The sequence below is a fragment of the Microchirus variegatus genome (assembly GCF_963457635.1).
Source record: "Microchirus variegatus genome assembly, chromosome: 5".
Classification (NCBI taxonomy): Eukaryota; Metazoa; Chordata; class Actinopteri; order Pleuronectiformes; family Soleidae; genus Microchirus; species Microchirus variegatus.
The window spans coordinates 8,964,276-8,979,814 of NC_139806.1; the positions used below are offsets into that span (position 1 = coordinate 8,964,276).

General features: G+C 41.5%; 1 protein-coding gene across 1 annotated transcript; it reads right to left on the reverse strand.

Annotated features, from left to right (window-relative positions):
• Positions 1 to 5,059: 5,059 nt before the first annotated feature.
• LOC310926749 (somatostatin receptor type 5) lies at positions 5,060 to 7,285 on the reverse strand (the record flags this gene model as incomplete). The annotated part of the gene is made up of 2 exons (XM_083888937.1): positions 5,060 to 5,732; positions 6,879 to 7,285. 2 exons carry the CDS (start codon positions 7,283 to 7,285, stop codon positions 5,060 to 5,062), a joined length of 1,080 nt encoding a protein of 359 aa, XP_083745063.1.
• Positions 7,286 to 15,539: the final 8,254 nt, after the last annotated feature.

Consider the following 15,539-nt stretch of genomic DNA (forward strand, 5'->3'; position numbering starts at 1 on the left):
GCCAACCCCTCCTGTGCTGCTCCCCCGTTTCAAGTCATCGGTGCAGGCTGCAGACCCCGCGCTTCATCACCGTCTTCTTCACATACACAGCGGCGGAAGGAAGCGGCGCACAAACATTTCATTTAACATGATCTTCTTCTTCTTCTTCTTCTTCTTCTTCTTGTTCTTCTTCTTCTTGTTCTTCTTCTTTACTCCGGCGCGACTTGGAAGCGGAGGCGCGGTCGGCGCATGGACAACTGAGAAAGGTGGTGTTGGGAGGGAGCGCTGATGAGGGATAAAGAGGTTACACCTGCGTCTCCGTTTGGAATAAAAGCCCACTTCCTATAGGACGATGGAGGAGGAGGAGGAGAAGGAGGACAGAGAGCCATCAGCAGCACACGACATCTCCTCCGGTCCTTTTGTTGTGCCATCCGCCAGCAGCGCCTGCCTCCATACCTCCAGTTAATACCTGGACCTTCCTTCTTCTACTCCTCCTCTTACTCACTCCCTCTTTCTCTCTCTCTCCAACAAAGTGTTGAGAGGGAGCGCGTCCTTGAGCGTGGAGTGATGATGATGATGATGATGGTGGTGGTGGTGGTGATGGTGAAATAGTGCTCCCTTACTTCCCTCTTCTGCTCACACGCACAGGTTCCTTCAAATACTGTATGTGCCTTTGTCAGACACCGGCTTTGGATATTTTTTTTTTTTTTTTTTATCCCCCAGGCGCATCATTTCCACGTTTTACGGTAGAGAATAATGTTTGCGGGGGTTGCTGTGTGGTGAAGTCACCGCCAGAGGGAGGCAGAGGGGCATCTCATGTATGTTTAAAAAATAAATAAATGAGGCAATGAGGTTTTTGGGGGCTGGTGTCACCTCAAATAACTACAATCGGATAAAAAAATGATAATGATATATAAATATCTTTTTTTCCTCAATTTGGCCTGAGTATTTAAATTATGGGAGAACTATGGGATCTAGAGCTGATGAATCGATTATTAATCAATTCCTAAATTAATCGTCAACTATTTTTGATAATCGATTAATCAGTTTGAAGCTTTTTTTTCATGATTAAAACAAGATTTCTGATCGTTTTAGCTTCTTAAAGGTGCATTATGTAATAAATCTAAATCAACTGGTCATAAAATCCTCCTAATATGTCACAGAGACTCAGGAATAATGTTCATATAACAAACTGAACTCACCAACAACAACAGTACAGACAAAATATTTGCATTAAAAAAAATCTTTTGCAGACTGCAAATCATGTTTATGTTTTGAAATCATGTTTTGGCATGTGGCGCCACCTACCGCCGTCTACCAATCACTGCAGTCAGTAGAGCCTCAGCTGCCGAGCAACCACGGGTTGACAGTTACGTCAGAAAACGAAACCTAAAAGACCTCTGTATTTTGAATTTGAATGTAGTAACCGATTTTGGCCACATTCTTACATATGGCGCCTTTTAATGTGAATATCTTCTGGTTTCTTTGCTCCAAATAAAGAAACTAGAAAAGCACTCGGAGAGCACAGACCTCCGCCAAGGCAGTTCAGCCAACTTCGAGGTGAATCCAGGGCAGTTTGACCATTCTTTTTAATTGTAGCAGATATTAACCCATAAACTGCCTTTTAGGTCCGTTTACGCTGCATAAATTAGGTTATTGAGCACTTCATACAGCCAATTTTTAGGAATTATTCCCTTGTAACATCACACTGCTTGTGTCACGTTTATTAGTCGTTGTCTTGTACACTCTAAGCTTCTGCATTTCGCATGTGTTTCACACACCACTCAACCATCAAGTTCATTAGCCACATTGCCAACATGAAATGCCTCTGTGACTGTCACTATGATCAGGAAAAAATAATTGGTTTAGTTAATGTAACAAACCTCTGTTGGCCTGACAACATCCCAGCCCCTGATCATGTTTGTCAGATATGTGAGGAACAAAAAAATCAGCTGTCCATAACAGGTAAAGGTTGACGGTTTATTAACCTTTATAGGTTGCTGTCGTGCCATGATGATTCTACAGCTGCCAGAAGGCACAAATGAGCCCGAGTGTGCATTGTGTGTTTTAGAGCAAAGGCTTTTGACACAAATAAGGAATAACAGCATCGTGTCAGGTACCAAAAGGCCACCGTAGTTCCTTGATTTGCATGGGAAATTGAGTCTGACCATTACTGTAGATGGCACTGATTCTTGCACAACGGACCTTTAATGGAAAGAACATCAAAAACATGTTTTCAAGAGTTTCAAGCTCCTTTATTGTGATTCAAATGCTATCGTTTTTTAAAGCCCATAAATGTCTAGTTTTACATCCAAATACAGTGGAAACCAGTGGGTTCAGCGTTTGCTGGTTGAGCTAACGGCTCTTCAGTAGCTTTAGTAATAACACAGATTCTCCCTGTGGGATTTAAATGCTGTTAATCGAAGCCTTTTAATGCTATAGTGGTCATTGGTATTCTTTCAGTCACACTCGAATCAATACCTCTTGAAAACGCAGATCCAGATGATAAGTCCTTTTGTCCCTTGAGACAGTTCTTAGAAGTTCTGAGTAGCCTGATCTCACAATTTTGCCTACACACACACATCGGGGTTTTAGAATACACAGTGAATAAAAATGGAATGGATCCTCCCAATGAACCAGTAGAGCGTGACATGTATTTTAAGCTTCGACTAATCTGCAGATGTAATTAAGTCTCATCAGAACATCAGAGCTCGCCAGCGCTCTTTGCGATGTGTCAGCGGCTCACAGCGCAGACAGATGACAGAGATAAAAGCTCTCATTAGCTACCAAGACAGTATCGACACAAAACTGCCAGCACTCTGCTAATATAAACGCCATGCTCTGTCATGAGGACGTGTGGCAGTGCAGTCTGGGAGATATCAACGTGGTCAAAAGGTAACCGAAAGGCTTTGTGGCTGCCAGGAGAACGACACACGATCTATGGCCCATCTATCGTACAATATGTGAGTGGTAGTCCCGTCTGGTTTTCAGGAGGCAGGTTAGATTTAGATGAAATTAGATTAAGATGGAGCGAGAGACAAGTTTAGTCTAATTATTATTAAAACATGTTCTCTCAAGTCTTTCGAGGGTGAAATCCAATTCCTTGCTTGACCCTCAATCTCAAAAATGCACGCTCCCTTTAGTGCAAGTGCTGTCCCGATTCTCAGAAAAATTAAGTTGAGGGGCAAGTTTAAGGGCTGTATCGCCCTCAATATTGAGATTTTCCGAGACCACCCATGGGAGCAAGGGCTACCCAGAACGCAGTGCGTGTTTTGACGAAATGAGTACGCTACAAATGATTTTCTTTGTTGATAGAGATATAAAAATGATGAAAACCATTGTATTATCTTAGTTTAGACCCATATTATGGATTACTTACGTCATTGTTGCGTAACATTTATTTTTTATTTTACGATCTTTTGTCAATAGCCGGCCGGTGCGGACAAGCGATCGTTTGCTATGGTTTACTTTTCAATAAGCCGTGGTGTGTGGTAACTGTCAGCTGAATATGTCCGTGGTTGTGGTATTTGTATGAGTATCATCTTATAACTAACTGACAACCTAATAACTTGACTGACAAACGGATCGTAATAAATAATCGTGACGTAAATGCGTTCTTCTTCTTTTTTGGAGTTGACAGACTGGACGCAGCTTTGGCGTTATTCTGCCCCCTACAGTCTGAAGACATATCTGCATTTAAGGGGTGTCCCATTTCTAAGTGACAAAATAACCCTCAACACTTGGTTTTGAGGGCCAGTTAAGATTAAGGGTTGAGCTTGAGGGTTAAGATGGAAATTGGAATTGGCCAATGTGCTTGCCTCGTTTTACGCCTGAGCAGTGCTCACTTTAGCGGAAACTCCACCTTGTGGCCAAAAGGAGAAACCACAGCTCTCTGCATGTGAAACTGGAGCACAGATACTATTTTGTGAGCTACACAAATCCAATTACTTGTCCTCAGACAAAAGCTCACGACCGCTGCATGTACACGACATTGCCCTTTACACTGCCGTTTCAAACAATTTCAGACGCAGACGGGCTCCACTTGTTCAGATGTAATTTTCTCCCGAGTTCATCTTCAGATGGGATTCTTTGTATCAAATCAAAGCATTGATAAGAACGTCTCCGCAATCCAAGCTTAAAACAAAAACAAGTCAACTTTCATTACCGCTTCAAGACATGCCTCTTTTCCCAAGGTTATTACGATGACACTGAATTTAGATAATGCTGCAGCCAAGAGATTTACAGGGAGCTTAGTGAGCCAGACGCGGCGCGTCGTGTCCCCCGTGTTTTTGCTCTCGCAGACGGCTTATTTATGGGGCTACAAGGTTGCATTGCTTGTTGTAATGTTAGTGTATGGCACATAATGATGTCCCAGGGAGGTTTTTCTCAAAACAGACGACACTTATTTATGCTCTGCACACACGCTATATATGTCGTATTTCTCATGCTTCAAAATGTAATCCTGGAACGGTTGTTAAAAGCTCCACGGGGAATTGAGTTTATGTTTGCTCGGGATGGGTTATGTCAGTCAACATGGCTCAGCAGACGTGCTCCAGTCCCTGAGAAAAGCTGCTCAGGTTGCAGAATATGGTCCCATGTGGGAAATCTAAAGACGTCTCGGACATTTCATTCAGTGACCTGGATTTGCAAATGATGTGCACTTTTAATATAAAGAGAAAGTGTTTAAGTTTTTCATATATTGACCGAATAAAGTGGCAGGAGTGGCACTTGACATGGTCTTCTGCTGCATTAACTCATCTGCTACAAGTTTGGATGTTCAGAGATGTATATCGTGGTTGTAAAGAGTGGTTATTTGAGTTCATGTTGTCTTATTGTCGTATTGAAACAGTTGTCATTCTCCTTTGACTGATTGCAAAAGACATTTTTGCCCAGAAACATGGTGCTCACTGGGTATTGTATTTCTTTTTGGATCATTATCTGTCTGTTTGTCAAACACTCAGACCAGCCCATCTGGTAAAAACAACTACACCACGTTTAAGACACATCGTCTTGACCATATCTACATGCCTGAAATTAGATCTTATACACAGTCGGAATATTCCGACTGTGAGAAATAGCTTTAAAGAGTCAGTTTGCATGTCAACGTTTTGTGAGTAAGTGCGGGTTGAGTGTGCGGCAGACGAGGAGGAGGAGCAGGAGCGATACGCCAGCGCTGTACACCTTTTTTCCCCAAGCACTTATTTAAGAAGGAAGGCAATAGCGCTTGGAGCTGACGCACTGCAGGGCGTGACAACAGGAAGTACAGCGGCGGGTTCCAGCACGGTGCCAGACACACCAGCAAAATGGCCGTCAGGGACGCAACCTCCCACAGCAGGGAAACTTCTGCCTCTGGGTTCTCACTTGAAGAACGCTTACTCCCAACTGCGCCAACAGGAGAGGCCTCGGAGCTAACGTGAGGAGACATAACATTGACGAATTCGAGTGCGTAATAAGGCAACCAGCTGATGGCAAACACCAGTGTTGAACTAACCAGCAGAGCCGTGGCTTTCTTGTTGCGCCGGTCTGCGGCCAGAGTTCCCCTGCATCTGTGGAGGTGAGAGATGATGAGGCCACAGTTGATGGTGATGCAGAGGAGCGGGCCCACATAATAAATCAGGAAGGCAGGAACCAGGAAGAACAGCCACTGCTCTTGACCCACTGACCATGTGCAACCACCGTTAAAATCAATGTAGGTGACCTTGGGTAACGCCATGGTCACGGAGACAAGCCAGATGGCAACCACACTGCATAACCTATGGGAGAGAGACAGACGTGTGTCTTTGCTGTGTGGAAGATCATCTCATTGGTGTCCTGAGGCAGAAACACACCGGTCTGACTATTATGACTTCACATAATGAATTCTTGCAGAAATCAAAACAATTTGATCTAAAATTGTGACAATTCTGAAATATGATGAACATGGATATTTAAAGGTGCATTATGTAATAAATCTAAAGCAACTGGCCATAAAATCCTCCTAATATGTCACAGAGACTCAGGAATAATGTTCATATAACAAACTGAACTCACCAACAACAACAGTACAGACAAAATATTTGTATTAAAAAAAATCTTTTGCAGACTGCAAATCATGTTTATGTTTTGATATCATGTTTTGGCATGTGGCGCCACCTACCGCCGTCTACCAATCATTGCAGTCAGTAGAGTCTCAGCTGCCAAGCAACCACGGGTTACGTCTGAGCTACAACGGCAGAGAAAACGAAACCTAAAAGACCTCTGTATTTTTGAATTTGAGTGTAGTAACCGTTTTTGGCCACATTCTTACATATGGCGCCTTTAATAACATGCTAGATTTAGCAGAAATTTGAAGTCAGCCTTCAGTTTGACACAAACAAAAGTAAAAGAGTACAGACAAAAATAAATGACAATCTTTTTTAAAAGTATGTTTCAAAGGATTTTGGTTATGGAAAGTTTCCTGATATTGAAGCACCACATCTGCACAGACTGGTCATTGTTGAGTGTCAGCCATCTGTGATCATAGTGCGCCCTCTATTGGTTTCTTGGAGATTGCCCCCTTTGCCCCGCCCCACCCCATTGGCACGCCACTGGTAAAAACTTTTATTCAATAATTTCAGATCATTTGGAAGAAGAATGAGAAGCCATAAACAAAACACAGACAATATTATCTCATCAAATTGATCAAATAAATTCTGTAGCAGCTGCAGGATAGAAAACCAAAATAATGTGTTTAAAGTCAATCTTGATTGGTCATCTTGCATATTATACGTATAATATATGTAGTTATTTAAAAATCGGTAGATTTAAAATACATGGTTGGGGCTATTTTACTTTTCCATTGTAAGGACTAAACCCAACAATGTACTAGGGGGGTCAGTAGATGTTTCACAAACCCACCTCCGCCTGTGTCTTATACTCACACTTGTGTCAGTCCAGCAGGTGCTCTCATCCCGGGCGTGATGATGCGATACCTCAGCACCGACAGCACCGCCAGGCTGAAGATTTCCACCCCCACCGCCACGGAAGTCACGAATCCTAGGAGGACGCAGATCCCGTCTCCGAGCTGCCAGTTCTGGAAACTGGCGCTCAGAAGGACGCAGGGCAGCGTCAACAGGACTCCCAGGTCTGCCAGGCTGAGGTTGAGGAGCAGGACGGAGCTCGGCTTGGAGCGACTGCGGCGGTTTCTCACCAGCACCAGCCACAGCAGGAGGTGACCGCCGACCCCCACGAAAAGGGAGATGATGCTGACCATGGGAAGCACCACGGTGAAGGAGATGGTGGTGTTGGTGGAGACCACGTTGAAAAGGAGGTTGACGATGGCGGGCATGGTGAAGACGCGGATCTGGTAATTGTGATGCCACCTAGTAGACAGAGATATACACTAGCGATCAAAAGTTTGGGGTCACTTAGAAATGTCCTTATTTTGGAAGGAAAAGCAGAAATACACTTTATATATTGTTGTGGTAAACGACTATTCTAGCTGCAAACGTCTGGTTTTTAATGGAATATGTACATAGGTGTATAGAGGCCCATTTCCAGTGTTCTAATGGTACATTGTGTTTGCTAATCGCTTTAGAAGGCTATTGGATGATTAGAAAACCCTTGAAAACCCTTGTGCAATGATGTTAGCACAGCTGAAAACAGTTTTGCTGGTTCTTTGACGAAAGCAAAATTAGAAGGGCAAAATTATTATTATTTTTTTTTAGCTTATTGGGCTTTTTCTCTGCAGTGTTCTGAACTGAGATTGCACTAACCGCGTTGAGCGCTGAAGGTCGGTGTCGGTACAACTCTTACCCACACACTATATCACCTTTAAAGACTGTGGACACAGGCGAGACGACGGAAGACGCAGAGGTCAGATATTGTAAAAGCATTTCAAAACGCATAATTCCGCTTAATAGCACAGACGTTAAGGAGGGAAGATAAGACGAATCGTGCCGGAGGTCACGAAGTGGTCGGGAGGAGAGATGCGAGGAAGACTGCCAGGAAAATAACAAATGAGATGAGACGGAGATGGTGGAATTATGGAGATTTAGAGGCGAAGAGCATTACAAACAACTGCGCGAGGAAGGCAGAGGAAAAATCAGTAATTTAGAGAAATATGCAGAGCATCGACAGCTCTGAAAATCGACTCTAATCGCTATCTTCCCAATGTTTAATTCATGATTATTATAGCTGCCACTCAGTCACTCCCACATCAACCTGTGCTATGCAGCGCTCACCGGGCCTTCGGTGTGACTGACACGTCTGGTGATTCAGACAAGAGAGAGAGCGCTCTCTCATCCGTCTCTGCTCTCTGGAGATTTTGAGCGGTGAAAGCTGTAGCAACCTGAACGCATCTCAACACCACAAACCAGAGGACTCTCCTCGTCCAGGTCATGGCACAAATAGATGTGTCGCATGGACGCGAAGGGAGCATGTTTGCCCCCCCTGCGGCATAAACAACACAATAATGCGGAGGATAAAAGGGCAGACTTTGGTAAAAAAAAAAAAAAAAGTGTATAGGTGGTTTGACCGAAGCCCTGAAAACAAGCAAACCACTCATCCTATCAGTGAAGAAACCACTTATTTGTATACGTGTATGAGATGACACAGATAAATACTCCAACACTTACCTCCATAAATAAAGATTCTTCAGTCTCTCATATCCCACCTGAACATCCTCAAGAAAACAAACCAAAATACACTGGTGACGGATTCAAATGAAGGTTCTTTACAACATCCTGTTGTCTAAACTCTTAAAAATAAGGGTTCCAAAAGTGTTCTTCTACACTCTTAGAAATAAAAGTGCTAAGTTAGAACCATAATAAGGTTCTTCAGCTTTTCCTCATAGGAGAACCCACCTGGCAGCCATAGTGTTACCAAGAACCCTTTTAAAACCCTGGATCAAAATGGTTCTTACTGGAACCATGAGTGTTACCAAGAACCCTGGAAAAACAAATGGTTCCAGGTAGAACCTCAGCCCTTGTAGAAGAACACTTCTGGAACCCATATTTCTATGAGTGTACAAGGGCTCCAGATCCAGAGAACTCTTTAAAACCCCTTTCCTGAATAAAGGATTTTAAAAGGGTGCTTGATAACACTAAGGGTTCCAGATGGAACCTTTTATAAAGGAACCAAAAAGGGTTCTCCTATGAGGACAAGCCAAAGAACCTTATGGTTCTACTTAGCGCTTTTATTTCTAAGAGCGTACTGAGACATTAAGACTTTAAAAAAATGTTTTAGTCCAGCACACAGAGTAAAATTATGTTATGTATTATATATTTGGGCTGAGAGTGGATGGAATTATGCAAAAGAGAAAGATTGATGACGTGCATTGTTTTCCATGTGAATTTCTTATGCCAAAAGCTGAATTTAGTGCAGGAAGACTCAATACAAATGGCTTAATAATGAACTAAATGAACGAATGAATAAATAAATACATGGGATGAAAAACATGTCAAGAATTACAACAACCAAGCCTGAATTTGTTGTTGGTTCAGCCTTTCTTTAATTATCCATAACTATGAGCTTTGGCTGTATGACTGTAGTTGTGAGGATGCATCATTATTACTATCACTTTTGTCAACTGTGATCAAAGCAATTGTGTGCGAGGGACAGATGAACATACATTTGTTCATCTGTCCCTCTTTTCTTTCCGTGCACTATTTTTGCTCAAACGTATCATCCCTGTTCAAGATTTGGGACGAGGCTTTGAGCTCGACATCACATGTGAGGTCAGCAGGGCAGCTTATAGTGGGTTTTTGTTTGGTTGGTTTTTTTTTTGTTTGTTTTTTAAGCCTGCGTGATGTGACTGCGAGCAACATTACAAAATGCACAAAACGTCAATAAAAAAGGCTGTGATTTTCAGGGAAGGAAAACATGGATTTAAACTACACAGTTTAATCCAAGAGATTCAGATATGTGCTTAAAGTTAATGAAAAATGAAAAAAACACAAATAAACATGTGGAGAAGCACGAGGCAAACAGATGCCACAGGTTATTGAAGGATGAGTTTGACTGTTACAAAAATAGTGTGAATCTTACAATATGTTCTGCTTTAACTGAGATTTGTTGGACTCAAAACCAAAATGCATGTATTTTGGCTTCAGGGCTGCAATGATGACGAGGACCTGTTGAACTGAGCATGAGGTTTTTGGGCAATTTTTGTTTTGTGAAAAAAAAAAAAGTTAAACAAGTGTAACTAATAAAGTGACCTGTAATATTATCCTCCTGACCAGGAATAAAATATGGTCCAATCACAATTTACTTATTTATTTATTTTTAATTCCCCAAACTTTGTAAGGTAATTAGAATACTGAAAAAAAAATTTTTTTTGTTAGTTTTAATTTTAAGGTTATTATAATTAGCTCCATATTAAATAAATAAATACATTATTTATTTATTTAATTAATTAATTAATTAATTAATTAATTAATTAATTAACAGATAAATGAATACATAAATAAATAAACAAATAAATTAGTTAATTAAATAATTAGTCAATTAATTAATGGCCCCACCCCTTCACATTTGGTATCCTTGAAAAGCCCCAAACGTCCTCTGTAGATATCAAAAGGAGTTCATTCACTATTCAGCTTTACAAAATGTCCTCCACAGAGGATACATTTGAACTCCTGGGTCGTCAGGAGGACAAACGACACACGATAGAACCTCAGGTTTGTGCTGGAACACAGTGGTGTTGACTGAAGGTATAGAGCCTATAAAGCAAATGTACAGTACAGGGATCTGAAATTAAATAAAAGACACAGAGACAGAAGGGATGTCATAAAGAGCAGATCCGATACGAGCCTGACTTACTGTGAAAGACGGCCTGCTGCAGATGAGAAGCCCTCTGCTCACCATCAGCATATGCTGCATACAGAGGAGGAACAGAGGCCACACACCTGCGTTCATCCCTGTATCCCCTCCTCCTCCTCCTCCTCCTCCTCCTCCTCATGTCCTCTTGACTTTACACACACACACACGTTTGTGCAGCATTCATAGTGTGGACACTCATAGACATAAATCCTAACCTGAATCCAATTCTAACCCTAAAACCAAGTCTTAACCCGTCCATTAACTGTTTGTAACTGTAACTCTTCACAGAGAAAAAACATTGATTGAAAGTGGATTTACTGTGTCACATAAACTTAGCACAGGAGGCAGCAGTAGAGCAGCCCTGTAAGTGTTCCATTGAGTGTGTGTGTGGAATTTTTATTTTGTAAAATCTGACTCGGCATTACGATGTGTGTGTGTGTGTGTGTGCACATTAAATCATTTTTTCTTTGTTTAGTAGTGAAGGAGCTTGGTCTGACCTGCATCATTATAAAGCCCTTCTGCTCTGAGATGAACTGAAATGCCAACAGTGAGCCAGACCTCCACAGCTGTTCTTCTGTGGAAAATAAATCAATACAAAAAACAAACAACTACTGTGCAAGAGCTGGAAATACAGTCTAACAGGATCGGTGCATTAGTGGCTCCATGGGTCAAAGTTGTGGACTTCAGTGATCCCTCAGACTCCTGACTGTGTGTTCACTCAGGGACAGATCTCAAAAGGTATCCAAAAGAATATGTTTCTGTGATTATGGTGGGCTTGGTTTTCAGCTTCCAGAGTTATCTTAAGACATTGGAAAGCTGTTGTTGTTGTGTCTCCTAATTTGACGGACCGAATGAATGCTTTGATGGCTGTGCAAGCGAGCTCTTGGGAACTACACAAAGATCGATGATCGATTCTTGTGACATGCTTCTTTTGATTTAGAATTTCTTTCTTGATGCGACGCGTCTGAACAGAACCAACACTTATACGCTACCGTTCAAAAGTTTGGGGTCACTTATACAATTGTTTTTGTGTTTTCCATTAAAAGTCACACTTTTATTCATTAAAAGAGTTGCAAAATTAATAGAAAATATAGTCAAGACATTGACTAGTTTGAAATAATGATTTTTCTTTCGTCAAAGAACCAGCAAACTGTTTTCAGCTGTGCTAACATCATTGCACAAGGGTTTTCTAATCATCCAATATCCTTCTAACATGATTAGCAAACACAACGTACCATTAGAACACTGGAGAGATGGTTGCTGGAAATAGGCCTCTATAAACCTATGTAAATATTCCATTAAAAACCAGACTTTTGCAGCTTGAATAGTCGTTTACCACATTAACAATGTACAGAGTGAATTTCCGATTCATTTAATGTTATATTAATTGACAAAATTGCTTTTCCTTCAAAAATAAGGACATTTCTAAGTGAGCCCAAACTTTTGAACGGCAGTGTATATGAAGTAGCTCAAAAACAAAACCCAGCAGTTGGTAGAAACTTGGTGACCTGAGCCAGCCTCTCTCTCTCTCTCTCCCTCGAGGTATTTCTAGTCAATATCCTCCTCCAACTCTGATCACGCAATCTCTGTTGTTTTTCTCACGGACAAAACCTACACAGGGCTTTAATCTCCATTAATTGCCGGCAGGAGACGTTACAAGACAAAGTGAGACTCTTGTCTTGTTTTTCAGGGGGAAAACAAACAAACAAACAAACAAACAAACAGGTAGACAGGATGGAGAGGAAGAGGGTCGCCGAGGTCGTGAGAGCAGTCAGACGCGAAGATGAAGCCAGACTTTGTGTAGAGGTAAAGATGCTGACAAATTGAGCAGCCTTTCATGAACCTGAGGGGAAGGTGTGTGTGTGGGGGGGGGGGGGGCTGTTTGAAACCACAGCAACAGAGAGAGTCGTGCTACAGCTGCAGGACGGCGACAATGGAATCTGACAAGTGTGTGGACGCTCCCTCGTGTCACTTTGTTTGGAGGAGTAATAAATACGAGATGTGTCAAGGAAACGGGAGAGCCATAAAGTTTATAGGTGCAGTGGCTGACAGCCGTTATAAATAAGATGATTTATGGTACAGCGAGGGTTTAACTGTAAATGATATATGCGTTTGTCACGTGTTGTGATTTCTGGGGCCAGTGAATTTATTACTTTCTGGCAAATTTGGGACTTTAACAAACTTTAATATTTCATTGGATCGCCCTTAGCTTGATTAACGTGAGTTAACGTTGTGTTGTATTGATAGTGGGAGAGTTGGACCACTGATTAAAATTTTATCCAGCACATTCAAAAGATTCTCAGTAAGATTAAGGCAGGGGTCTCAAACTCGCGGCCCGGGGGCCACATGTGGCCCGCCAGTTGATGTCCTGCTGCGGCCCTACGCTTATTTTAAATGATTCAATTCAACATTTAATTATATGTAAGCCTGTCTAGTGTTTAAATTGCAATTGTCTATGTGTATATTTTGATTTCATGTTTTAATTCTGTTTGTTTTTGTTATTTACAGATTCATTTTTGTCATAAATATTTTTTTTTTCTTGAAATTTACCATCATAATAGTCGGCATCGCCCTGAACAAGGATCCGTTGAAAATATTTGCAAACCTCTTAAGGAATAATTTTAATGAATTTTTGAAATTCAGGAAATGATCCACTGCCCTGATGCACTTTGACAGTGAACTGACTTTGTAACAGGTCTTTTTGGGTTTGAGGTCTCTTTAGAATGCCCCGTGCCATTATCCAACGATGTATAAACCTGTTTGTTCACCACATTTACATGCAGCTATGGCAATTCAACGTATAAAATGGCCGTAATCTCGGGGTCATCCCAGCTGACATTAGAGAATCAATCGTTCACACTCAAATGAACACCTACAGTCAATTTAGGGTCTTAATTCAACCTTCAATTACCATTAAAATGCATGAAATCATATGCAGAGAGCACAGGGACATGCTCCACACATAAAGGCCTTGATCTAACAGGGATTTGAACGAGGAACCGTCCTGCTGCGAGGCATCAGTGCCGACCGCTGCACAAAAAAAAAAAGTACCAAAGTTAAACATTTTGTTTAAAAACAGGAGTTGAATCCATGCGAGCTTTGACTAAACAGAAGTGTAAACACAGCTCACACGCCTCTGTGTTTGGAAGGGTGTATATTACACGCAGCGCGCCGCTCACCGCTGTGATGTCACTCATGTGAAATCCCTTTATGCGGCGTATTAAGTATTGTACGACACGACACAGATCCTCACCGGGAGCTCGGATCATAACATTGCACAGTGACACCTCCACGTGTCCAGGCTTTGTTGCTTTGTCTTGTTATTTTTTTGTTTTTTTTGTGTCGCACAGTAGGCACATGATGGAGCCCACTGGCTTACTGAGACTCATTATGTGCTTTCCACTGTTGACACAGCAAAGCAAGGGACACACACACACACAGTCTGGTTTCCATGACTTCGACATTACACTGAATGTACGTACTCTCACCTTAACCATAACTACGACTTGCTTTGAGTAATACACACACATACATATACACAAACGTTCAAAAGTTTGGGGTCACTTTTTTCCTTATTTTTTTGAAGTAAAATTACTTCTTTTTTTTTTTTTTTAAATGAATAAAACATTAAATGAATCAGAAATACACATTGTTAATGGCAAATTACTATTATAGCCGCGTGGTTATTACGGTAATTTCACTGTTGCAGGAAGCCGGCGAATCAATGTCTTTGTCACCAGAGAGGAGAGAGTTTGAAAAAAAACAACAAAAAAAACACCTGTTCCATTTTTTGGCCTGTTTTTGGACACACTTTATATTAGGGAACACATATTCACTATTAACTAGGTGCTCATAACATGCATATACTGTAAGTCGCATTTATTAGTAAATATTAAGCATGTATTAACACCGTATGTAGGAAAAATATTGATAAGATATTGAAAGATATTCTGGGGAAAAATGGCCAAAAGCATTTACTTCTCATGTTAAAGGGTTAAAGTAGGACTTGGGAACACAATATGTTTGTGAATGTCCTCACAATAATAGAATGACACACACACACACACACACACACACACACACACACACACACACACACACACACACACACACACACACACACACACACACACACAGATCAATCTTACAAACATGTAGATAAGTGAGGGTGAAGATGAATGAGGTGGAACACCCTCACATAATAATGTGCAAACACACACATGCAGAGTGTTGTTAGTGGAACATTCTGTGTGTGTGTGTGTGTACGTGCAAACGGTGTACATTTGCATGTTCTGTGTTGGAAAACACAGCTCAGCATATGGTGTGTGTGTGTGTGGGACCGTGGGTGCGAGATGGAAAAGACTGAGTGAAAATGAACCGAGCTCATCCAACGACCCAGTGAACGTGAATGCAACACTCCAGTGATCTGCCAGGGAGGGGGGGGGGGAGAGGGGGATCAGGTGACTGTGTGGATGCAGGGAATTAAAAAAGTCATTGTTTGGAGAAGCTCATGAACCAGCCAGAGCTACAGCATCGATGTAATCTGCTGACGCGGATGAATAATGAGTATGTTTTTTTACGCTGCCAATTAAGAGCTGATCTCGCTCGTTAGCAAGTCTCCCCGAGAATGATCCCATTTAATAAAAATAAATAAATAAAAAATCAACATCATGACAGCTGGATTATCATAGTGGTGTATATTCTGGCTTCATTAATGCAGTGACTGTGACTGTGACTGCTGCTGCTGCTGGGGTCCATGATTATGGTAATAAAAGTGCATC